General features: G+C 46.0%; 2 protein-coding genes across 13 annotated transcripts in view; one reads left to right on the top strand and one right to left on the bottom strand.

Moving 5' to 3' along the window:
• SLC5A1 (solute carrier family 5 member 1) overlaps positions 1–24,637 on the bottom strand; it is a 58,637-nt gene extending 34,000 nt beyond the window's left edge. The window contains exons 1-3 of the mRNA XM_059040189.2: positions 22,272–24,637; positions 17,980–18,051; positions 164–268 (exon numbers count right to left, since the gene is read on the bottom strand). Of these exons, the coding sequence (XP_058896172.1) occupies positions 164–268; positions 17,980–18,051; positions 22,272–22,406 (312 nt within the window). The 5' untranslated portion in view covers positions 22,407–24,637. The remainder of the gene's footprint in view (positions 1–163; positions 269–17,979; positions 18,052–22,271) is intronic.
• LOC131742384 (zinc finger protein 280B-like) overlaps positions 1–25,047 on the top strand; it is a 152,196-nt gene that overhangs the window by 81,446 nt on the left and 45,703 nt on the right. For 7 of the 12 annotated variants that reach the window (XR_010836793.1, XR_010836796.1, XR_010836789.1 and 4 more), the window contains exons 3-4: positions 10,040–10,179; positions 18,992–19,102. The exons of 1 other annotated variant lie outside the window; for it this stretch is intronic. The gene's annotated coding sequence lies outside the window, so the exon portion shown is untranslated. Of the gene's footprint in view, positions 1–10,039; positions 10,180–18,991; positions 19,103–19,637; positions 22,571–25,047 lie in introns of those variants that run through there. 4 more of the 12 variants (XR_010836790.1, XR_010836797.1, XR_010836799.1 and 1 more) reach the window with 3 other exon arrangements.

Here is a 25,047-nt window from a genome sequence, read left to right on the forward strand (position 1 = left end):
GCAGGACCCTGGGGTTCCTGAAGCTGTGCCCCTCATCCATCTGTACTCCAAGGTGGCCCTGGGAGGTTCTCTAACATCTAGAACATCTCTGAGTGTAGACTGAGCTGGCTGACAGCTAAAGATCCTTCCAGCTCCAGGACACAGTGTCTCTGATGTTACTCACATTCCATTCAAAGCCCCCAGTGGCGATGCCTGCAGCTGCTCCCGTTCCCGCCAGTCCCACAAAGTGGCCGCTTCCGATGTTACTGGCGAACAGAGAGGCTCCAATCTGGAAACACAAAGAGAAGGTCAGGTGAGAACTCCATGCTTCACCAGGACACTCAGGGGTGGACCAAAGATAGAAGAGACATGTCATCCAAGAGAAGGACAAGAAAGAGCAGAGGCCAGCCAGGAACTTGACTATGCTAGAGTCTGCTGGGACCACTGGTTCAGAAGGCAGATGTGAGGGCTTGGGTAATAGCAAAGATAAAAAGGAGAGGACTGGGGAAGGAGTCGTGGGATGTATCCCCAAATCAGATCTCTGAGTGCTTTGTGAGCCCAATGCGCAACAGTCAAGAAGGCACGGGAAGCTCCACAGCCCGACCGGCCTCCGCTGAAAGTCTCCACAGCGGCTGAGGGCTCAGGAGCAGGACCTGTGCCATTCATCTCTGTGTCCCCCAGCACTCCTGACTTGGGACCTTGACCAATACAGGATCTCAGGAAATGTGGACAGTTTTGTTGAAAGAAATCATTTAAAAGGAAGCCTCTGGACGTCAGTTACTTGTCACTTGTCAAAGAAGGCAGGGGGTAGAGTCAATAATTTCCAAGTGACTCTTAGCTGTTAAATTCTGTAATCCCATAAGCTCCCAAGTAACAAGAGATGCTAATAATAATAACTCTCTAAGTCAATATAGTAGTTGTTTTGGCCGCACCACGCGGCTTGTGGGATCTTAGTTCCCCCAACCAGGGATCGAACGCAGGCCTCGGGCAGTGGAAGCATGGAGTCCTAACCACTGGAATGCCATGGAATTCCCTCGATATAGTATTTTTATTTTTTAACAAAGGTCCTATGGATACATGCACAAAACACTGCATTTTTCAAAGATATACATATGTCTAAAAACATAGGTTAGAAGACAAATTGGAAGGACATATACTAAATACCCAAGAGTTGAAGGCTGGGCGAGGAAAGGAGAATGGGATTTTTGAATAGGAGATGAAGGAGAAAGTATCAGGTGAAACGAGAGGGATTTTGAACTGACCAATCATGGTACTGTACCATCAACTCAACTGCCTCTGAGGTCCAAGAGAACTCCAAAAAGTTCTAGAGCTTTTCTGTACCCAGGAGGAGAAGGCATAACAACATTTGATGATCACCAAACTAGTATAATTATCCCCAGTCTTGCTGAGCAACTGGGGGAGCTGGTAGTTATTTGTCTAATATCCCTAATATGGTTCAAATTTGGAACAAAACACATATTTCCCAAAAGGCAGATTACTCCAAGAAACTGTCCTAACTGTTCCTTGATATAAGACAGTGAGTGCTTAGTGCCATATGCTAAGTCAGAGGAGAGGGAGATCTCTGAAGGCCGGGCCAGGAGGTCTCCAGAATGATGAGGAGACAGTGGTGTAAGTGTCTTCATTCATTCACTCAACAAATATTAACTTAGCACCTACTCAATGTGTTAAGTGCCATTCTAGACACTGGGGATTCCTGTATGAAAAGCACCACCACCAACAACAAAAAGATCAGAGAGTGGTTAAGTGCTGTGAAGAGAATAGAGAAGGTGTGATAGATAGAGTGACTGCTTTAGTCTGGGAAAGGTTCCTCTGTGGGGTGACCTCTAAGCTGAGATCAAGATGATAAAAGAAGTCAATCATGCTGAGATCAGAGGGAAAGCGTTCCAGCAAAGCAAAGACCACCCCCCCACTGCCCGCCCAAGTGAGAATGTCATCATGGTTGGGAAGCAGAAAAAAACCAGAGTGGCTGGAGTGTGGTGGGTGGTGTGAGATGAGGCTGGAAAGTTGGGAGGGGATACATCACTTAGGTCCTAGCAAGCCAGGATAGGAGTGTGGATTTTACTCTGTTTGATGGGAAGCCACTGGAGGATTTCAAGCAGGAGAGGGAAACGATCTAACTTGTTTTAAAGTATTGCTCTCAAGCATGTGGAGAGTGTAGTGTTGGGGGCAAGAGAGAAAACAAAACACCATGTGGGAGGCAGTTGCTGCCTGTTGGTAACAGGGGATAGCGGCTTGGTCCCAGGTGGTGGCAGTTGAGACAAAGACAAGCATAGAGATTGGGGTACATATTAGAAACAAAGCTGATGAGCCCTGTTGATGTATCAGATGTGGGAAATGGGGGAAAGGGTAATCAAGGGTAACCGCTAGATTCGGGACTTTAGTAACTGGGTAGACGTCATTCATTAAGAAGAGAAACCGTGTACTTTGATTATTGCTGCTTAAGAGTTTAATCTTTTGTTATCTGTACTTTAAAGTGTGTTGTACAACATATGCATGTTGGCCTTTGTTAAAAGAATAGGACCCAGTAAGCTTTGCATAAAGAAGTAAATAACGATTGGCTCTGACCATAAGTGGAATTCTCATTGTGTAAAAATTCTATTGCTCTAGACTGCATTTCATCCTCATTATAGCACAAACAGTAAAATGCTTTGTGATGCAGAAGAAGAAGAAGGAGGAGGAGGATGAGGAGAAGAAGGAGAAACTGAGAGGAAAGCAGGCTGTTTAAACACATCCACCTCCTCCTTCTCCTCAGAGCTTGGTGGGGATAACAGTTCACTTTTAATCAGGATTCCCTTCTGCATGTAGCCTGCCTGTCATTACACATTATCTTTTTTTTTCATTTATCATCTCTCACTTGATAAATTATTAAGCCTAATGTTATACTATTAAGAGCATAATTACCAGTAATGATTAACTGCATTAGATTAACCTTAAGTTCAAGAATTTCTCTCCAAGATCCCCCCAAAGGGGGACAGTGGGCTTTAAGCAGTTGTAGGCTTTCCTGAGGCAGCCCTTCACCATCTGATGGAATGGGGGCCAGGGGAGCTTTGGGGGTATTAGCCCAGGTTCAGTTCATTTCTATCATGGTCACTACTGTTCTCCAGTCGCTCACCTTGGCCTCATCCGACCTCCCCCGCTTTGCCCCATGACCTCCACTCAGTCATTTACAAAACCCTGACTCTGCCTTCACAATGGCATAGGCAGCTAGCACTTTTTACATCGCCCTTGTACAGGCTGTCATTGCTTCTTAACAGGCTTCGAGGTGCTCTCCAGTCTCCCCCACCCACATGACCTCTCCAAAGCACAACTCTGATCAAGTCACTTCCCTATTCAGAGACCCTTCCGGACCCTCTAATGAGCCTGCCAAGCAGTCTTTCCTGGCAGTTCCGGGTTTAAAGATGCAGTCCCAGAAATTCAGCAAGATTTCACGCTGAAGTTCCCTCCAGTGAGAAGGCAGCATGAGCTTAAAAATTAAAGTTTGAATGCTCTCTTGCCCTCTTCCAATCTGGGTGATCATAACATCTGCAAGCCTCAATCTTCTCCCATGACAGGATTGTGCAGGAGTCAAAGGAGATTATGAATCAGTAATGACACACTCAGCAGGCCCTCAATCAGTGTCCTTTCTTTCCTCCAAGAGGACAGTCACTTCACCTCAAAGACAGTTCACAAGAGCTACAATGGATACTGTTATAGACTGAACTGTCTTCCTCCAAAATTCATATGTTGAAGTCCTAACCCTCAATGTGACTATATTTGGAGATTGGTTCTTTAGGGAGGAAATTAAGATTAAATTAGGTCATAAGGGTAAGGCATAATCTAATATGACTGGTCCTTATAAGAGGAGGAAGAGACACTAGTTCTCTCTCTGTCTCTGTCTCTCTCTCTCTCACTGAATGTGCACAGAGAGAAGGCAGCCGTCCACAAGCCAGGAAGAGAGGTCTCACCAGAATCAACCCTGACAGCACCTTGATCTTGGATTTCTAACCTCTGGAACTGTGATAAAATAAATTTCTGTTGTGCAAGCCACTCAGTCTGTGGTGTTTTGCCATGGCAGCCCAAGCAGGCTAATACATACATCATTGCTTTATCACCTACACTCCTCTGACAGGTTTTCACACCACCCTCTCACTGGAGCTTGTTAACAATGCTTTCATCACTCTGACTTCCCAAAAGCTCTCTCTGTCCACACCTCACCCATGTTCATGCCCACTTGGGAATCATGCCCCATCTAGGGAGTGACCTATGAAGCATCTTGTCCTTCTCTGTAATTTCCTCCCACATTCCTTCTCAGTTCAGGATTTCAGACTTCCTCTGAAATTTTCCCAGCTTGATCTTGCTTCTGACTAACTTCTTTCCAGGCCTTCCTCATTCTCTGATGGGGCTCAAGAAGCCATTACAAGTATTTAGATGGTTTGCTGTCACAGTGCAAAATGTGCTGGGTCTGACCAAACCCAACAGGTTTCACAGCATGGTAATTGGGGAAATAATGCAATGTCACATTACAAAGAGAAAAAGACTATGTTTTCCTTTGACTTTAGGGAATTCACAATCATACTTTACTGCCTAAATTTCCAATCCTAGAAGGTTGACAAGAGGGAAAAACCTAGGGAGAAATTAGAGAATCACAGAATCTTCCAGAACTGGATGGGCCCATCGATGTCACAGCTTGAATCCCCTCGGAAACACTCCCTCCCCCCCACCCCCCCGCACCAAGTGAAGGTCAGCTTCTGGATGTGTGCCTCTAGTGACAGAGAACACGCCACCTCACGAGGCAGCTGAATCCATAGTGGAACAACTCTAATAGTTGCAAAGTCCTTCTTTACCTTGAGCTTAAATCTCCCCATTTAGTCCTACTTGTGCCCTCTACAGTGCAACAGAACAAATCAAATCTCTCTTCTACAAGCTAGTCTTCCCAATATGTGAGGACAGGGGTTGTACCCACCCTCAAATCTTCTCCAGGCTAAGCTTCCTCTTCTCATGTGTCTGCTCCTCACTGGAGGCCCTTGTTGCTCTCTCTGTTGCCCTCAGCCCCACCTGTGTCTCCAAATAGGTCTCAGACCCTGGGCCTCTAGACCAGTCCAGACATGGGTTGTCCAGAGCTAAGCAGGCTGCCCTCCTTGACTTACCATCTGTTTTTAACATCATGTGGCTTCAAATACTTTTAAACCTGCCTCTCAGCCATAGGTCCTTGGCAGTGCTGAGGATGAAGCCAGTCCCTCTAATTCCCATCACTGTCAGAGAATCTGCCTCTAAATTATCTGGACCATTTAACTAGAATAGATTTCCTCTCATTGCAATTTAGATACCTGATAATGTGGTTTGCCTTAACAATAGTGGCTCTATCACTTAAATTTTTTTCACTTCAATCCCTCCAGGGTTTGGCACAAATCTGATGTTTTCCCATGAGCCTTCTCTAAAGGGACAACCACTTAAACCACAAGGAAAACATCTGGCCAAATTCATTTCTCCATACCACCTATTAATGTCTGGAGTTGGAAGCTAGCAGGGACTGCATCTACCTCTCAAACCAAAGGCAGACATCAGTCCATCTAGTGATCGTTCCTTCAGTGCTTAACTCAGCCCTAGAAATGGGCTCCCTAAACCATACTACTCACAGAGTGCTCTGCGGGCCAGAAGCATTGGCTTCACCCAGGAGCTTAGGAGAGCTATGACTGCTCAGTCCCCACCCCACACCTACTGAATCAGAGAAGTAAGGGTAGTTCTTACACACAGTGAAGTTTGAGAAACCTGCCCTAGACTGCACTGAAAGTCACTGTTCCTCCTTAAACTTGTTTTGACCTCTCTTTGGGAGCAGAAGCCAATGACTAACTAAAAACTTGGGATGCTAAGATGAGGAGGACAAAAAGTTTGGGGTGAAAGAGGCTCTCTCTCCAAAATCCCCTACTGAACTTCCAGAGTTAACATGGCATTTGGGCCACCCAGTGGGAGACACTGTCACTTCTCTACATGCCAACATATAGCACATGGACTGAAACAAGCTTTGACCAGTCTCACTGGTGAACCCCAGACCAGGCAGGCTCAGTTGAATAAAGACTTCCAGAGTATCCTCATGCCATAGCAAAGTTACTGAGACATTTCATACAGAAGTCTACAGAAGCCACTCAAAGGCTTTGTGGGAAATCCTTCCACAATCTGTCTCCTCAAGAGAGGGGATTATAAGAGTTCCCAGAGGGTGACCTCAACCACCAGAGTCAATAAATATTGCCAACTGGAGGGCTCCTCTGCCCTGCCATGGCATGAAAATAGGAAGAGGAATTACAGGCTCTCAAGGGTCTCTGCAATCTAGCCTCATCCTCCTTCTCCAATCCCAGCAGCCCCTCCACACTCTTCCAAGTCCTGTATGCTCTAGCTAAATCACACAGACCCAGCCTCCTGGATATGCCCTGGACTTTCCTGCCTCCTGCTTTTCTTTACAACATTTCCTTCTGCTTAGAACTCCCTCTCCATCAAGCTCTACCTGCAAAAACACTGTCCCAGTGACCAAAGAGAAGTCCAGTCCCATCTCTCTGCTGACACCTTCCAGAGCCAATCTCTTCCTCCTCTGACCTCTTACCCCACCTGTCATCTGTTGCACTCTCCTGGTGCCTGTCAGGCCCTATTTTGGTAACTGCTTCCGTACAAGTGTTGTCCCCCAAATATCCTCTAGCTCTTGAAGAGCATTTCTGCTTCCACTTAGCATAGGACCTTTCTTGCACATGGCAAGCACTCAGTAAAAGTCTGCTGAGTGAGTGAGTGAGTGGGTGGGTGAGTGACAGCAAATCCTTGGAGTATCCTCTTGGGGAAATGACAGGAACCATGGTGACCAAATGCCTTTGAGTTGCATTTATTCCCACTGGCTGCATGGAGTTGGGACTCTTAATGGGGACATGCCAAGGACGGCTCTCTCCTGAGGAAGAGGCAATAAACCTGTCCTGCCAGGGCCACACGGGGCCCGTTAAAGACAGTGGGGCTGACTAGAGACTCTAAACTGCTCTGAGATGTCAAAAGGGTGACCTGTAAGCTCAGTGTTAGTGAGACCAAGACCTCAAGGGGAATCCGACCTTGAGGGTTAGTCCATCAAACAGGCAAAAAATTTTAAATGATAATATTTGATATTGGCAAGTAAATAGTCTCTACCATATAGTTCTGATAGGAATGTAATTCTGGAAAGCAGTTTGTTGGTACAAATCCAAAGATGATCTCCTTCTACCATAAGATCCTACTTTTAGTATTCTCTCTTAAGAAATTATCAGAGATGCAGAGAAAGACTTATACGTAAGGATTTCCTTAGTATGTTCAATTCCACCTTATTTACAATACAGGAAAGTTGGAAACAACATCAATGACCAACAATAGGAAAACCACTGGATAAATTAAGGTACATACTTAGGATGAAATATTACACTGCCTTTAAAATTATAGCTTTGAAGAATTTGTTATGAGGAGATGATTGTGACAAAAATGTCATTAAAAAAAACATACGGGCTTCCCTGGTGGCGCAGTGGTTGGGAGTTCGCCTGCCGCTGCAGGGGACACGGGTTCGTGCCCCGGTCCGGGAAGATCCCACATGCCGCAGAGCGGCTGGGCCCGTGGGCCATGGCCGCTGAGCCTGCGTGTCCGGAGACTGTGCTCCGCAACGGGAGAGGCCACAGCAGTGAGAGGCCCGCGTACCACACACACACAAAAAAAAACATACAAAGTTATATACCATATGATCCCCCAATTTTTAAAGATAGATAGGTAGATATAGAGACAGAGATATCCAAATTAAACAGTGATTATCTCTGGAAAAGAAAACAGGAAGTGTGTTTTTGTGTTTTTCTAAATTTCCCACAATGAGTTTGTGTAATTTTATAATCAGAACACAGTTCTTTAAAACCTTTAACAATAAAGAGCAACAATTCCAGGGTGGTCTCAGATTAACTTGTAGAGCCTGAAGTCTTAGAACAAAGCATGCAGGGAAGTTATGTATTTGTTTCTGGGGTTGTAGGAAAAGACATGAAAATATCATTGAATGCTAATTGAAAATTATGTTTTATATGACATAAAATAGAAAACAGGAAATATATGGGAAAGCCTATTACTTGCCAACACTCAGTCATCTGATGTTAGAGCAGGGATTACCTTGGAAATAATTAAGGTCAACCCTATTCTTTCAAATGAAAACAAAATTAAAGCCCAGAGGAATAAAGTGATTCAAGTTTACACATTCATTTTTTCTTTACTTCCACACCATTAGCAAAGTAAGATAGTATGTGAACACTCAGGACCACTAGCTGAAGAATCAAGAATTGCCTAAAGCAACAGACAATGGCTCTGTGTGTGTTCCTAGCTTTACCATCAGGGGTAGCCACTGGATTGAAAAAAGAGTGACCTGTATATGCCTTGAAAGCATAGTTAAACAGTGTGCCTGCCCGCCACCCCCGGTTTTAATCTTGGTCCAGTGGTTAGGACTCTGAGCTCTCCCTGCCGAGGGCCCAGGTTCAATCCCTGGAAGGGGAACTAAGATCCCACAAGCCATGTGGTGCGGCCAAAGAAAAAAATTCTTGGCTCTGCCAGGACAAATTATGTGACCTTGAGCAAGTCATGTTACTACCCTGAGCCTCAGTTTTCTCCACTATAAACTGAGGATAAGAATCCTTCTTAGCCTATTTCACAAGGGTGTTCTCTGGCTTAAATGAAGTGACATGTGCGAAATCTTTAGGAAAGTTTTACCCCACAAAGTCACTATTCAGAAGAAATATTAATGATGCTTTTACATAGCCCGTGTTTTAACGGAGTTCCCCGAATTTCCTTAGACAGAGTGGTCATTTTCTCTTAGAGGGAGCAAGATCTTCATAGCTCAAATGGAAAATGCACCCAGCTACTTTCAGGGAACCACTTTCTTTGTTAATGGATCATATAACACCCAGAATGTCCAGAGCTCTGGAGATGGCTTCCTGTTCTCAGCTTCTGTCTTTCTTTTAAGGAATGCTACCAGGATATCTCAGGGCCTCCTCTCCACTCCTCTGGGCTGTGTTGGATGCCTCCCTCGAGGTATCCTCAGACAGTGGTTCTCAAACTTTGGCATGCACCACAATCTAGACTCAAAATACAGGATGTCCACTTAAATCTGAATTTCAGATAAAAGAATACATTTTTTAGTAAAAGTATGTGCCAATATTGCGTGATACATACTTATACTAAAAAAGCATTCACTGGGCTTCCCTGGTGGCGCAGTGGTTGGGAGTCCGCCTGCCGATGCAGGGGATGCGGGTTCATGCCACAGTCTGGGAAGATCCCACATGCCGCAGAGTGGCTGGGCCCGTGAGCCATGGCTGCTGAGCCTGCGCGTCCAGAGCCTGTGCTCCGCAGCAGGAGAGGCCACAACAGTGAGAGGCCCACGTACCGCAAAAAACAAAACAAAACAAAACAAAAAAGCATTCACTGTCTGAAATTCAGAGTTAACTGGCCAGCCAGTATTTTTATTTGCAGCACGTGCCGTGCTGCAACTAAGACCTGGCGCAGCTAAATAAATAAATAAATAAAAAGAAGGAGGATCTGGAGGTGAGATACAATAAGGACAATGATGACGATGATGATAAGAATGTCCAACTTGGGTAGTACTAACTGTATACTATTCTAAGAGATTTACATGTATTAACTACTTTAATCCTCAAAACAACCCTGTGAGGTAGGTGCTATGACCTCTATTTTGAAGTTGAGGAAACTGAGTCAGGAGAGGGTAAGTAACTCAGCCAAGGCCACAGAGATAGGAATGGATGGAACTGGGGTTAAGACCAAGGCAGCCTGGCTCCAGAGCCTATGCTCTTAACCCCAACTCCAAATCACCTCCCTGGTATACAGTTTATCCAAAATAAACATATAGCTGCAGCCAACTCAAAATGTGCCATGCCACTGGTAGACAGAGAAAGCCCAGACACATTTCTAACATGAACAATCCAAAGACTTCATCATGGCTGATAGTTTCAGCACTCTTCTGACTTCAGCCAACTAGAGATATTGATTATAACTTACTTTTCCCTTTCTCTGTTGGCAGAAGTGCTAATGTGTTAGAGAATGCTGGGAAGACAGCCAGAGGGAAAGAAGAAGCCAGGAGCTTAGGTACAAACTAGATGACAGGAACTTGGCTACACACCAGTCAACTGAGGCCTCGGAACACAAAGGATATATGGGATGGTGAGTGCCTGTGCATGAATCAGAGAAACTCCTCAGAGGAGACCAAGCCTTGAAGAATTGGAGGGAAATGGGTCCACCAAAGAGAGAGAGAGAGGTAAGAATGAGGGGGAGAGATCAAGAGGAGGAGGAAAGCAGAGGGGAGGAAGAGGAGGAGAAGGAAGAGAAGAGGAGGAGGAAGAGAAAGAACTGGTCCTTCGAGAGTAGGGCAGTCACTGGCATGCTAAGCAAAAAACTCTCACCACAAAGGAGACACAGATATATGGGAACTGACAAATTTTGCAAAATCTTGACTTAAACTGAGACAAACCAAATGTTTGAGATAGTGAGGAAGCATGGCCACACCAGACTTTACCAAAGAGTCCAATCTGGGCTGTAATCAGGCACCCTGATTAGGATCAGGCTTGGTTTTCCAGTTTTACTACCATGAGCCAAGAAAAAAAAAAAAAAATAAAACCTAAAGGAAAAAAATGTTCTGTGTACATAGGAACAGAAACGTGGAGCACTGCTGGAAGCAGCCTTTCACTTGGACTCAGCAACCTCCTAACCTCCTGAATTCTTTCTACCACCTACACAGTGTGGTCACTGCACCAAAGAGCAGAATGCAGGCTGAGGGCTCAGGTGACATCAACAAAAGGATCCAGTATGAGGGTCTGGGGACATATCCCTCTTCTCCCTCTCATTCCTTTAATTCAGCACATACTAGATGCAAGGCCCTGGACTAGGTGGTGGAAGAGATTTAAAAAAAAAAAAAAAGATTAAGAAAAACACAGGCTCAACCCTGGGACAAATGAAAGCACACACAGCTACATGCAATCAGAGCAGGAAGACAGGGCCACCTGAACTTGGCAGTCACTTCCACCCAGGCTTATGAAGGTCAAGTACTTGTCTGTCTCCCATCTCACATCTTCCCGACCCTTGCTCCCTTGGTGAGCTCTCTGCCTCCCCTATGTCCGTTCTCCTTGTTTCTGTGCTTTCTCTCTCATTCATGAGTTCTCACCTAGGTCTTAGGCCTGCCAGGCTCCTCCAGGCCTCCCAGTGGCCACTCCAGTAGCATACTAAGTGGCTGAACTTTGATCTGATCATTAGGTTTTAGAGACTTAATCAGATATACTTTACTCAAAAGAGTTTAAGAAGTATGATTAGCTGTCCTCTTTCCTCAGAGAAAATTTCCATCAGGGTCTCTGGTCAAACCTAAATGAACGAATGTCTTGGTTTTCAGAGAAACCTGTAGACTGTACCTATAGATCTCATAAATTTCCATCTCAAAGAATAAGGAAAAAGAAGAACAGGGAGAACCCTAGCTCTGCTGTTATCTTGTGTGAACTTGGGAAACCCATGGGGTTAATCGTCATTCTTGCTGGATCACTGAGGATTCAATCAGATAGATGTTTGAAAAAAGAACAAGAGCTAAACCTGAGAGTTCGTGTGCCAGGTTCTGTTCTGAGACTGAGTGTGCATCCTCACAACAACCTCAAGTAAGTACTATTATCTCTGTTATAAGAAAACAAATGTAAGGCACACAGATGTTTAGTAACTCGAACAGGGTCACACAGCTAGTAAGGGGCAGAGGCTGCATTTGAACCCAAGTAGCCTGGCCCAGACCTGAACAAGAGGTCAACAAATTAGAGCCTATGGGCCAAATCTGGCCATCCTCCTGTTTTTATAAATAGAGTTTTACTGGAACACAGCCATGCCCATTCATCTGTGTATGGTCCATGGCTGCTTTCATGCTACAGCAGCAGAGTTTAGTAGTTGTGACAGAGATATTTACTCTGTGGGCCTCTGCAAAGAAAGTTTGTCAACCAGTGACCTAAACCACTGTGATATACTCCTCTCTGATGATTCTTTAATAGTAAAGGAAAGAAAGAAACTGTGGCTATTGAGAGACACACAGCCATCACATTTCCACTGGCAATTGACTGGCTCGCATGTACATACCTATTTCCCCCATGCTTGTTCCTTCCTCTGTGGTGTGAAATCTCAGCATTTTAGTCTTGGAAGAGGCTTTCAGATCTCAATCTTACTGTTTTCCACACTGAGGAGACTCTCTTGAGACTCAGAGAGGCTGATGATTTGCCTGAGGTCACAAATCTAGGACAAAGCAAGTCCTCTGGCTCTTTGTGAGGTCCCCACTCCCTTTAGAATACTTACTTCTGAAGTGTTTGAAAATGCCTTGGGGGTTGTTGAAGGGTTGGCTCAGCCCTATTGTACTCGCTGCTCCCATGGACCTGGCTCTGCCAGTGGTCCTGGCTGGTGTGACCAAACTCTCTTCCAAAACAAAAGTTCTCTGTGGGGCTGTGTACCTGGGGCTCTATCTCTCTGAGTAACTTCTGCTTCCACTAGCCAAGGCATGGAGAATTTCCCCTTCAAAGCTCACTTTCCTGCTTTCGCGTCTCCCGCATCCTCAAAGAATCATTACAGCACGGCACCCAGGCAGTTGTTCATCAAAGGCACCAAACCATGGTGCCGGCCCACAATTACATAAGGTTTCATTTTACTCACAAGGTTTCGTGTTTCTCAGTTGCCTTGGCTTGCCTCAATGTGACTCAGGTTTCTGGGGCCCTCCCTGCCTGGTCCTCTTTGTGAGCTGAACTTCCTTTACCCAGCCCTGGAGTCCTTGCTCCTCCTCCCAATGGTCCCTCACTTCTATCCCTGGGCCAAGCACAAACTATTTCTCCCTCTTGGCCTCATTAACTTTTTAGGAATGGGGTCTTTTTCCAGAGTGCCTGGATCTCCACCTGTTACAGGTCACAACTGCCGCATTCAAAGTCACTGAAGCCCTCAGGAATGCCCCTCAACTGCCGTCTCCTTTATACAGTCTTCTTTCAGATTTTATGAGCTCTGATTTCCACCTGCTTTTCTCATTTGTGACTATCCAAACCCTCGGGGCCTCAGGTGTATCAATCCAAGGTCAATACAAGTCCTTTCCTCCTAAAAATCTCCTGGGACTACCTTTTCGAAGCTTCTCTGGTTGCTCACGCATGCTACAGCACAAAGCAACAGGGCTAAAGGCAGATGAAGGAGGCAAAGTGTCCCCTTGGAGGCTGAGAGAAATGTCAGCTCCAAGAGCCTGTGGCCCCTGTGATGTCCTCCTTGAGCCAGCTCATTTGAGGACAGATATTCTGCTTATAAACTTATAGACCGATGACAGGCTTAAACTGACTTTGTATTTTAATCCAAAGGGAAATTTAGAAGCATAGTTTTGTGAATTCCCTGGCAGTCCAGTGGTTAAGACTCCGCGCTTCCACTTCAGGAGGCACGGTTCTATCCATGGTCAGGGAACTACGATCTCGCATGCCCCGCAGCCAAAAAAAAAAAAAAAAAGAGAAAGAAAGAAAACACAGAATGTCTTGGCAGGCCCCAATTATCTGCACTACCTACCTATTCAGGTATTTTTCTCTGAATGCCCACCCAGAAGGATCCCCTCCAGCCTGGCCAACATCAGCACAATGGCCTGAGCGAGGACGAGGACGGCTGGGAGAGGCACGCATCCATCCAAGAGAGGTCCCCAAACCTCTCCTCCCCACCAGGGTGTGGGTCCCTCAAATGTCCTAAAACCTTGGGGGGGTGCCCCATATTTCCCACGCACGTGCTACTCCTTTGCACCCAGAAGTGCAATTGAACTGGTCAAACCACACGTTTCAATTTGGGGACTGCAGAAGGCAGCCGTATCCATTTAAAAAATAAAGAAAGAAATATTCTTTCTGAAATATAGTTTTGATGCAGTTTAAACTATTTTTCAATTTTGAAGAGAAAGTAGTTTGATTTGCATTTTCTTGCATGCCTTGTTGTTCTTTCAAGTGTGTACTACAATAGTTTTCAAATCATTTTAAATTTTAGAATGGAAATCATCATGCTTATTTTTCTTCTAAATTAGCAATTTTTAAATTTTGTAAGTCAGCAGAACCTTGCTCTCAAACAAAATCTTAGCAGATTCCCCTCATATAAAATAAATAAAAGACGGGTTGCTGGGAAGGAGAGTGAGGGCAGCCCCTGAGGCATTTCTAGAGCGCCTAAGAGTTGTAGTGAACATATTTTTAAAGACTGCTACCAGGGAGGGGGAAGGGTAAGCTGGGATGAAGTGAGAAAGTAACACTGACATATATACACTACCAAATGTAAAATAGATGGCTAGTGGGAAGCAGCTGCATAGCACAGGGAGATCAGCTGGGTGCTTTGTGACCACCTAGAGGGGTGGGATGGGGAGGGTGGGAGGGAGGCTCAAGAGGGAGGGGATATGGGGATATATGTATACATATAGCTGATTCACTTTGTTATACAGCAGAAACGAACACAACATTGTAAAGCAATTATACTCCAATAAAGATGTAAAAGAAATAAATAAAAGATAAAAACTACTACCTTAGAATATAACCATACTTTACTGAATCAAAAACACCAACTATTGTAAGACATACCACGGAGCACGAAGAAAGAAAACACATTGCCACTTAAAGTATGGCATGCCACTGACTGTCAGACACAGTCAATCTCAGAACTGTAAAAATGTGGTCAATGTGTAGCTGGAATTGACGACTTACAGTAGTATAAATAAATTACATATAAATCGTGTTCATATACTCACACAGTCAATGTGAAAGTTAAATTTAAGTGATGTGGTAGCCATATCTTCACATAAATGCTAGCTTCCATTTACTGGGCACCAGACAGTGCCAGCTGGGCGTTGCCCTGACACTCTTTTTTTTTTTTTTTAACATCTTTATTGGTGTATAATTGCTTCACAATGGTGTGTTAGTTTCTGCTTTATAACAAAGTGAATCAGTTATACATATACATATGTTCCCATATCTCTTCCCTCTTGCGTCTCCCTCTCTCCCACCCTCCCTATCCCACTCCTCTAGGTGGTCACAAACCACGGAGCTGATCTCCCTGTGCTATGCGGCTGCTTCCCACTAGCTATCTATTTTATGTTTGGTAGTATATATATGTCCATGCCACTCTCTCACTTTGTCACAGCTTACCCTTCCCCCTGCCCCTATCCTCAAGTCCATTCTCTAGTAGGTCTGTGAACATTAACAAATGGAAGGAAGGTTAAGAGTGTCAGGGCATCTTACCCCTAAGATGCCCTGACACTCTTAACCTTCCTTCCATTTGTTAATGTTCCCATTTACTGAGCACCTGCCAAGCACAGTGCTGAGTGCTGCACATGCATAATCTCACATAATCTCATTTAATCCTGACAAGAACCCTCCAAAGTACATATTATTCTCCTGTTTTATAGAGGGAGAAACTGAAGTTCAGGGAAGTTCAGTGACTTCCCCAAGGTCATACAACTAGTAAATGAGGCAGGTCAGATGAGCTGACTTCAAAGCCCATACTCATTCTACTCCAGAATTTTCTAGAATTAGAGCATTTTCAGAGTTGGGTTGGATTTAGAGGTCATTGTATCCCCATTCAAGAATCCCCCTTGCCAGGATCCCTAACAGATGTTGATATTCTCAGTAAATCTGACCAGATAGGGAAAGTCTACCCAAACCAGTGATTATCAAGCGTGCCTGATCATCAAAAGTACCTGGGAAGCTTTTTTTAAATGCAGATTCTTGGGGGCCTCTTCCAAGGTTTTTTAATCTAATAGGTCTGGAGTGAGGCCCAGGAATCTGTAGTTTTAGAAAGCACATCCAGGTGACTCAGATACATGGGCAGGTTTTCGAACCATTAACATAATCTCGTGAAGCCTTAGATGGAAACTGTTGTTGGAGGAAGAAAAGTCAAATTTCAGCCTCATCAAGGAAGCAGGGACTTCTGCACAAAAGTGGAATGATGCCATGTTTCTCTGTTGGTTAGAATAATCCGAGACATGAGTAAGGAAAACAACACCCACCAGAAACCCCACGTGAATCATTGAACCTTACCTGTTTTGGGTGGGGCTAATCCTCTCATCACCCAACTCTCAGCCCAGACCCAAACCCAGGTACCATCAGGAAGAAAGACATCATCACTGGTTAAGATGTGATGTGTTCCCAGGCCTAGCCCAAAATGTATATCTCCCACGGGTGGTTCTGCCCCATGCCTCTGCCTTCTTGTTGGCTTCTCCAAGACCCAGAGATTGGAAGCTAAGGCCTTATCCCCAATAAATCAGCCCTAGAAAGTTTGCATGAAAAGATATGAGTTTCCTGTTAAAGAGGGAGGAAGGAAGAGAAAAGACGTCAGGATGCAAACCAAGGCTGGATGAACAGTCTGGATGGCAGGTTTACTCTTGGGGACACTGAAGCGTTAGATGGGGTGGGGGTACACTGGTTTCCAAACAACTAAAGTAAACTTCAAGGTCCTATTCAGTTTTCTAATTCAGAAAATCTCAAGTCCACTGAGTTTCATGCCAGCCTTGGCTGTGAAATCTGTACAGCAGCACTGTCCAATAGAACTTTCTAAAATGATGGAAATGTTCTAGATCTGCAGTGTCCAATATGGTGGCTACCATCTACACGTAGCTATTAAGCACTTGAAATATGGCTAGTGTGACTGAGGAAATAAATTTTTTATCTTATTTTAATTTCAACTTAAAAAGCCAATGTGATTAGTGGCTACCATATCGGACAGTGCAATTCTAGAGGAACTACTCCAACCTTGCCTTGAACTTTGTGATCAGAGCTGCCTATCCAACACCAGCTTTTAGGAAAGCACCAAAGTCCAAAGCATGAGAAGATAAAATGTGTCAGGAGAGACCACCATGAGGGACCCACCACAAAAGTCAGCGTCTGCCAGTATTCTTGGCCAAGGGTAAAGCAGAAATGACTTCAGGGATAACGTTAGCAACTGTGAAGATGCCAGTTATTAAAATCCATCCCCAAATAGCTGATCAAAGGCCAAGTGCAAGAAGTGGCATGATTTCCTCCTACCTTCCCTCTGTTCTGTGTATACGACAGTGACAGTCTCCACTTTCTTGCTTCTCTTCCTCCATAGCTGTCGCTCTCTTTTCATTGTATGTACACTTCATTACCCCTGCCCCTTTCACCAGTCAGTCCTGCTTGTATCTTACGCCCAGAGAATTTCACAGTTTGGCCAATCTGGTCAACCAGTAGTTTCGATGAGAACTCTGGATTGAAATAATCATTGGGCTGACTGATAACCCAGCAGAGCCCTGTGCTGTTAGGATGGAAAGGCCCTTCCAGTTTCTCTTCCACCCATGCACACGTCCTTTGATTGGGATACTTCTGCCTATGTGCAAGTGTCAGGGAAAACACCTCACGTTTATACAAAATACAAAATCCACCAAGAGATGAGGAAAACTGTAACTGGGGACAGTAGGAGGCTCCTTCTCCAGCCACTCTACAAATGTTTATTGAGGGCCTCCTGTGTATCAAAACTGTGTTAGGCTCCTGAGGTAGAAGAGATAAAGTCTCTCCTCTGTGGGTCTTAAAGTAACAAAAAGGTAGCAAAAGAGCTACTATTTATTGAGTTTCCACCCCACAAGCAGTCTCTGCTTCTCATCATACTCCTGGAAGGCAAATATTACCAACTCCCATTTTATAGAAAGAGAAGTGGAATCTCAGACTTGCCCAAGATCACTTCGGACTGTGTGCTCTTTTTGCTTCTCCACACTGTCCTCCTTGTGAAGTCTTTCCTCTGTTTATCCCTTGAAAAAATTCCAAGTGTTATTTATTTAAAGGCTATTCCCTTACTGCAAGAGATTAAGGGTGCCCAGAGACCTGGAGAGCAGGTGACCCATTATCAGGGATCTAAGGCAAGAAGAAAGAATAACCATCACCCAAAGCCAATAAGAAAATGGCCTCCTATGGGGAATATCGTAGTTCAGCAAATAGTATTTCAGAGAAAACTTACCGGCCACCACACCATACTTCGTCCTGCCAGGAAGAAGCCTCCAACAGTCCCACGATCAGTAGAAAACATGGCCTGGGGAGGAAGTGTCAAAAATTTAATAGAAAACTAGAACAGAGTAACCTTGCCAGCCAAGAGGATCACCCCCATCCCCCATATACTTGCACTTTCTTCAACCCACTTCACTTTTTGAAACGCTTCCAGATTCCTTACTTCCTTGGAGCTCAGAAGACGGAGGCAGGAACCTATATTTGACAGACAATTAACACAGATTTGTTGAGCCCCCTGTGCGCTAGGCCGTGCCAGGGAGAGCATGGCTCAGATCTTTCTGTACTCCTGGAAGGGAACCTTCCCTAGGTCATAGTCTTAGGGCCTCTGCAGTGGTCTTTCTGGGAATAGCAAGGGGACCAACAGCCCCAAGGAGCAGGGGAGGTAGCTAGGGCTGAAACAAAAATAAGTTCCAAGGAATCAGGCTCTGGCAGTTGGTCAGGGAAAGACCATTCTGAAGGTCATTTTGAAGTCAAAGCAGGTTGATACCCTCCAGGCATGGTTGGAGGGACAGGAAAAGAGGGTATGGGGCCCAGACATAACACTTCCAAGTTGGTCTCAGAAATGAAGAGCTTAGAGGAAGAATGTTAGTGTAGAGACTAGGTAGGAAGCTGGACAATTCAGCAAAGATATTGGAGATGGATAAAAGGTGAGGAGAGGTGTATCTATACAGAGGCTTTTCCTCTCTGGAATGTTCATACCCTCATCTCCTGCATACCCATCTTCAAGTCCCCTCAAACACTACCTTCCCCATGAAACCTTACCAGACACTGCCCCACACCTCCTCCCCTACAGCCTCCCCGCCAACCCCCCTACAAAAATAATCTCTCTCCTGTGAACATCTAGCAAACTCCGTCTATACCTCATCCACAGCCCTTACAACTTTTTAACTTTGTGTTATCAAATTACAAAATTTTTCCAGCTTTATTGGGGTATATTTGACAAATTAAAATTGTATATATTTAAGGTGTACAATGTGATGTTTGGGAGAAGCTCCAGGACGTCAGATCTGAGCTCAGTACCAGGAAGAATTTCCACACCATCAGAACTGTCCAGAGATGGAAATAGCACCACTGGGGTAAGTTTCTGCTGGAAGTATTCAAGTGAAGTGCTAACAATTTGTCAAGATGATTTTGTCAAGTGGTTTAAACAAGAGGCTTGAGAATAAGATGAAGAGTGTTGAATGCGATAAACTTAGGCCCTCACTTTATGAAAATACATGAGCAAAGAAGAAACTCAGCACCACCGGGACGCTGTCACGCAGTACAAGTTGTGATAAGGACCATGGAGAGGGTATTCCCAGAAAGGACAGTGTCTTAGGGAGGGGGAAGGGTGAGATAGTAGAAAGAGCATTGTCTTTGGCCTCATAAGACCTGGGTGGTCCCAGTTCTGGGGCTGATTCATCTGAGTGACTTCTGGTCACCCTCTCTGATCCTCACCTGTAAAATGGAAAGGTTGGGCTCCCCCAGGGGCCATTAAGACTCAGGCATCCAATGATGCTATTAATGCAAATGACTGCATAAGGCAGGGGTCAGTAAATTTTTTTCTGTTAAGAAAAAGGGTCAGGGACTTCCCTGGTGGTGCAGTGGTTGAGAATCCGCCTGTCAATGCAGGGGACACGGATTCAAGCCCTGGTCCGAGGAGATCGCACATGCCACAGAGCAGCTAAGCCCATGTGCCACAACTGCTGAGCCTGCGCTCTAGAGCCTGCGAGCCACAACTACTGAGCCCGCACTCCTAGAGCCCGTGCTCCACAACAAGAGAAGCCACCGCTATGAGAAGCCCGTGCACCACAACGAAGAGTAGCCCCCACTCACCACAACTAGAGAAAGCCTGCGCACAGCAACGAAGACACAGCAAGCCAAAAAATTAATTAATTAATTAATTACTTTTTTAAAAGGGTCGGGTAGTAAATAGTTTAGGCTTTGTGCGATACATATGAGCTCCACTGCATATTCTTCTTGTTTGGTTTTGTTTTTTCCAACCCCTTAGAAGTGTTAAAAAAAAATTCTTAACTGTGCGCTGTACAAAAATAGGCTGTGGGTCAGATTTGGCCCATGGGCCGTAGTTTAACAACCCCTGGCACAAGGGGTTTTAGGATATCTTAATGAAGTCTTCCAGAAGGAATAAAGTCAGAGATTCAGCCTAAAAGGATACAAAACCCCCCAGAAACAAATTGAGAGGTGGTGAAAGAAAAACGGAACTATACCCTAAAGAAATAATAAACTCAAGCCCAAATATGATTGGATGAGGCAGCACTGGAAAAGGATAAAACAGAACAAAACAATATTGGAAGAGATGAGGATGGTGACAGAGGGCCTGGATCACTCTGTCTCTGCAGCCCAGGGATCATGCAGGTGTTCAGGATGCCTGTCCCTGAACCAAGCCACTCTTGACACTCCAATAGAAAAAGAGGAATGTAAACTGGAAGAAATCCAGCACGTTATATGATCAGGGTTTAGAGGCACTGACTAATGAGGGAAGACTAAATGTAGACAAACACTAGCAGGCTCATACCATTTAACAAGACAAGTGATACTAATTCACAGATATTTGAAAAATGTAAACACCGTAATCATGAGGACTGGTAGGGCTAAAATGAGATTGGTTAGGGGAACGGAGATTATCAGCAATCGTCTGGGAAACAGGCAGTACAGCACATCTAGCAGATGATGGATTCCCATCTTGCCTGCAGCACTTACAAGCTGGGGTGGGGGGAGGAAGGCAGGCAAGGTGGCAAACCACGTGGTGCCACGGAAAAATGAGAGTCAAGAGACCCGAGTTCCGTGTATTGAAACCTTAGGCAGATCACAACCACCTGGGGCTTCAGTTTTTCATTCTGTAAAGTGGGGATTAGCATTCCTGCCCTCCTTGTGGCTTTTTTTGAATATGTCCTACCCAACTGACAACTTTTGCCCATTTTACTTAAAAGGACAAAAATCATTCAGGGCCTGGATCATATCCTGGAGGGCAAATGATAATAGTACTAAAAAAGACTCTTAGAGTCCATAAGGAGCTTTCAGATACATCTCTGCAGATCCTCACAGCCACATGGGGTGTCATAAGAACAGGTAAGATTGTACCCATTGCACAGTTGAATAAACTGAGACTGAGTGGGGTTACCAACATCGCAAGGCTGGAACGTGTCAAAGCCAGTGCTAAACCTGAGAACCCTGGCTCCTGGCTGGACTTTCCACCATGTCTGGGAAGCTGAGAGTACTGAGCAAGAATCAGCCACACAGATTCCTTGTGACACTTTAGGCTTTCAGTCACATATGGTTTCTACAATTATTTTTTTCTTTTTAAAAATCAACACTTCCTTTTATCTCTAAAAAAAAAAACCTCTTGGCCATGAAGGGGTTAATGCCCACCCTGCTCTCCTCTAAGTCAAAAGACTTCAACCACCTGCTAGCACCCCAGCCTCCTGGCCTGCAGTCCCCCATGAAAGCCTTTGAGAGTGACTGGAATATGTTCACACTTAAAATACCTCTCTTCCAGTTGCTGGGTGTGCCAGCGTCTGTCACAAGTGAAATTTCCAAGTTCAAGACTGCTAAGAACAAGTTTCTCTGGTTTGGTGTGTCCCCATAGTCCCAAAAGGGAGCCACACGCATTTCCCTCTCCCCAGCACCAGGCCACCTTCCAGTCTTCCTCCTCCTCTTCCTCTTCCTGGGCCCAGCTTTCAGCTCTCACTCACTCCAGCCCCTAGATCCCAGGGCACAAGACCTCTCCCAGGTGGGGGATGCAGGGCAGCCCCTCTGCCTTGGGCTGCCCCACAGCACCTGCAGCTGGCAGAGGCTGGTGTCCTTCCACATCTACCCTTTTTCTTTCCCCTCTGAAACTGGATGACTGAGAGGCAGGACAGTAGTCACCTCCCTGGGGCTCATTTCCCAAGCCCTCAAATCCTTCCTGCAGCTACCAGCTGGTCCTCTCCTGCCCCTCACACCCCCAGCCCCCAGCCTCTCCAATCTCTCACTCTCCTTCTCTGCTCACAGAGCCGGGGTGGGGGAGCCTCCTTGGGCACTGGCCAGCACCCCCACTTCTGCTCACCCTTGCTTGGCCCCTCACCTCACACGGTGCCCCCTGAACTCCTCTCAAACATTTCCAAGTCATTTCCACTCGGCTCCACACACCCTTCAGCCCACCTTCCCCTCCTTGCCGTTCACCAAGGCGGTGGCTCCTCCGTGTGCCCCCTCCTCCCTCCCCTTGGCTCTTGCCCCCTCAGCCCGCGTTTCAGGACCCCTACATACCCAGAGCCCAACAGCCATCACCACCACGAAATAGACGACGATGACAGAGATATCGGCCGCATTGCGGATGCGCTCGTAGGTCTTGAGGGGCTCGGCGGTGGCAATGGTCGCGGGGCTCCAGGTGCTACTGTCCATGACGGCGGCCGCAATGCGTCCCCCCAGCCCAGGCCGCTCGCTCCTTATATGGTCTCCGGGTTAATGATCAGCCCCGGGGAGGGGACCCGTGAAGTCTGGCAGCAGTGCTGTCTTGCAGGAGCCCCAGCGCTGCGCCCGTTGGGGAGCAGCTCTGAGTACAGAACGAGGAGGAGCTGGCAGAGCTTTGGCGGGGAGGTGGGCGGGTAGATAAGCGCTCTCCCTCTAGCCGGGTGGGGCCAGCCAGGGGGTGGTGCCCTCCTAGCACAAAGGCCCACTGTGCTCCCTCACCGGCACCGGGCACCGGGCAGCCTCGCCTGGCCTGCTGTGTGGCTACACCCAGGCCAGGACTCCAGCGGCTCCATTGAGGAGCCAGGCTTCCTAGTGCTGGGGGCATAGAAGCTTCAGATTACCTGCCACCTGCCATTGGACCAGTCTTATGTTCTCTGTGGACCTGGCTTCTCCATGTGTAAAATGAGTGTGGGACTGTTCCAGGAATCAGCCAAGTTCTTGGTCTCCATGGAGAACATTCTGGGGAGAACCAGAAGTTGCTGGATGTTGCTGGAAAAAAATTCAGCATGATGGCAGTATCTTGACCACTCACCCATCCACCTTTCTGCCTCTCCCTCTACAGCCTGTAGCACCCAGGGGCACAGTTACCCCAGCTGTAAGGAAGAAGGAACTGAGACTGGGAAAAAGGATACCACTGGGAGCTATTTACTTGCCCTGTGCCTCACCCAGTAATGCTATTTGGGGCCCTTCCAAGGCAGGTGGGAGGGAAGAAAGATACTAGAGAATCCCTTCCAAGGAACTCATCAAACCCTAGCCCTTTCTGGGGGCTCAGCCTGCCCATCTGGAAATACGTCTAATTTGGAAGTCAAGGCTCAGAACAGAGATGACCGTGAGAAGAGGCACAACTCACCAAAGGTCACACAGAGGTGACAGAGGTGACCATGCAGCCCAGACCAAGGCAGGCCTAGTTCAGAGGAGGGTTGGGATGCTCTCAGGGGCTGGTGCTGGAGGTCCCAGAGCAGCCACTTTGGAGAGGGGACCCTTGCTGGGTGATGAGGTGAGGGAGGAGGAAGAACCACCCAAATCCGCCAGGATGCTATTCTGCCTCAGGCCCTCCCTGCGGACCACCAGACATCCATCTACTGCTTAAAGTCAAGCAGCCCATTCCTTTGCACCTTGCTGCCTCTGAGGGCCACTGCCCTCCTACCTCTTCAGTGCTTGTTTGTCCCCACTTCCCCCATCCATCTCCTAGGACTGTAAACTGTATAAGGGCCCATCATAACACCTGCCCACAGGAAGAAGAAATTCCCCATTTGGGGATACTGGAAGCAGGGGCTCTTTACTGTGGATGCCTCCCATGACTTAGAGCTCAGCCGTCAGCCACAGCTTGGAGCAGCTTGCCTTCCATCTGTGTCCATTGGTTCGCACATTCAGCAAAGCTTTTTCACCTGACTCTGTGCCAAGCAGAGTCCCTGCCCTCAGGGAACTTCCAATCTGGTCTGGAAGTGAGTCCACCCACAGGAAAAATCCAGCCTTTAACCACCAGCTGCAGGCTGCCAGCCCATGCCCGGTTCTAAAAGTGAAGTCTGTGGAAATGAGCAAATCCAAAACGTGAGTGGGAGGAAGGCTTGGAAGTGCTAAAGGACCTCAAAGGAGGGACCAAGCTGTTCTTTGATCTTTCTAGGACAGCAGAACATAGGTGGCCAGAGAAGGAAAGGGATGGGTGGCAGCCAGGGAGAGACCATAAAAGGCATTCATTCACTCTTACAACAAAAGAGCAGCTTCTATGTGCCAGGTCATGTGCGATGACTCTAGGGATATAGCTGTGAATAAGACTCACAGGGCTCTTACCTTCCTCACAGGGCTTCCAGCCCAGGAGGGGAAACAGACCATCATCAAAGATGAGACAAATCATGTACCACAATGTTCATTGCAGCTCTATTTACAATAGCCAGGACATGGAAGCAACCTAAGTGTCCATAGACAAATGAATGGGTAAAGAAGATGTGGCACATATATACAATGGAATATTACTCAGCCATTAAAAAAAATGAAATTGAGTTATTTATAGTGAGGTGGATGGACCTAGAGTCTGTCATAGAGAGTGAAGTAAGTCAGAAAGAGAAAAACAAATACCATATGCTAACACATATATATGGAATCTAAAAAAAAAAAAAAAAAAAAAAAAAAGAAAGGTTAGGAAGAACCTAGGGGCAGGAGAGGAATAAAGACGCAGACATAGAGAATGGACTTGAGGATACAGGGAGGGGGAAGGGTAAGCTGCGACAAAGTGAGAGAGTGGCATGGACTTACATACACTACCAAATGTAAAATAGATAGCTAGTGGGAAGCAGCTGCATAGCACAGGGAGATCAGCTCGGTGCTTTGTGACCACTTAGAGGTCTGGGATAGTGAGAATGCGAGGGAGACACAAGACAAAGGAGATATGGGGATATATGTATATGTATAGCTGATTCACTTTGTTATAAAGCAGAAGCAGAAACTAACACACCATTGTAGAGCAATTATACTCCAATAAAGATGTTTAAAAAAGAATATCCTTCCTTTTAAAGGCTGAATCATTCCATTATGTAAATAGACCACATTTTGTTTATCAATTCATTCACTAATG

The sequence above is a fragment of the Kogia breviceps genome, chromosome 15 (genome assembly GCF_026419965.1).
Source record: "Kogia breviceps isolate mKogBre1 chromosome 15, mKogBre1 haplotype 1, whole genome shotgun sequence".
In the NCBI taxonomy this organism is placed as follows: Eukaryota; Metazoa; Chordata; class Mammalia; order Artiodactyla; family Physeteridae; genus Kogia; species Kogia breviceps.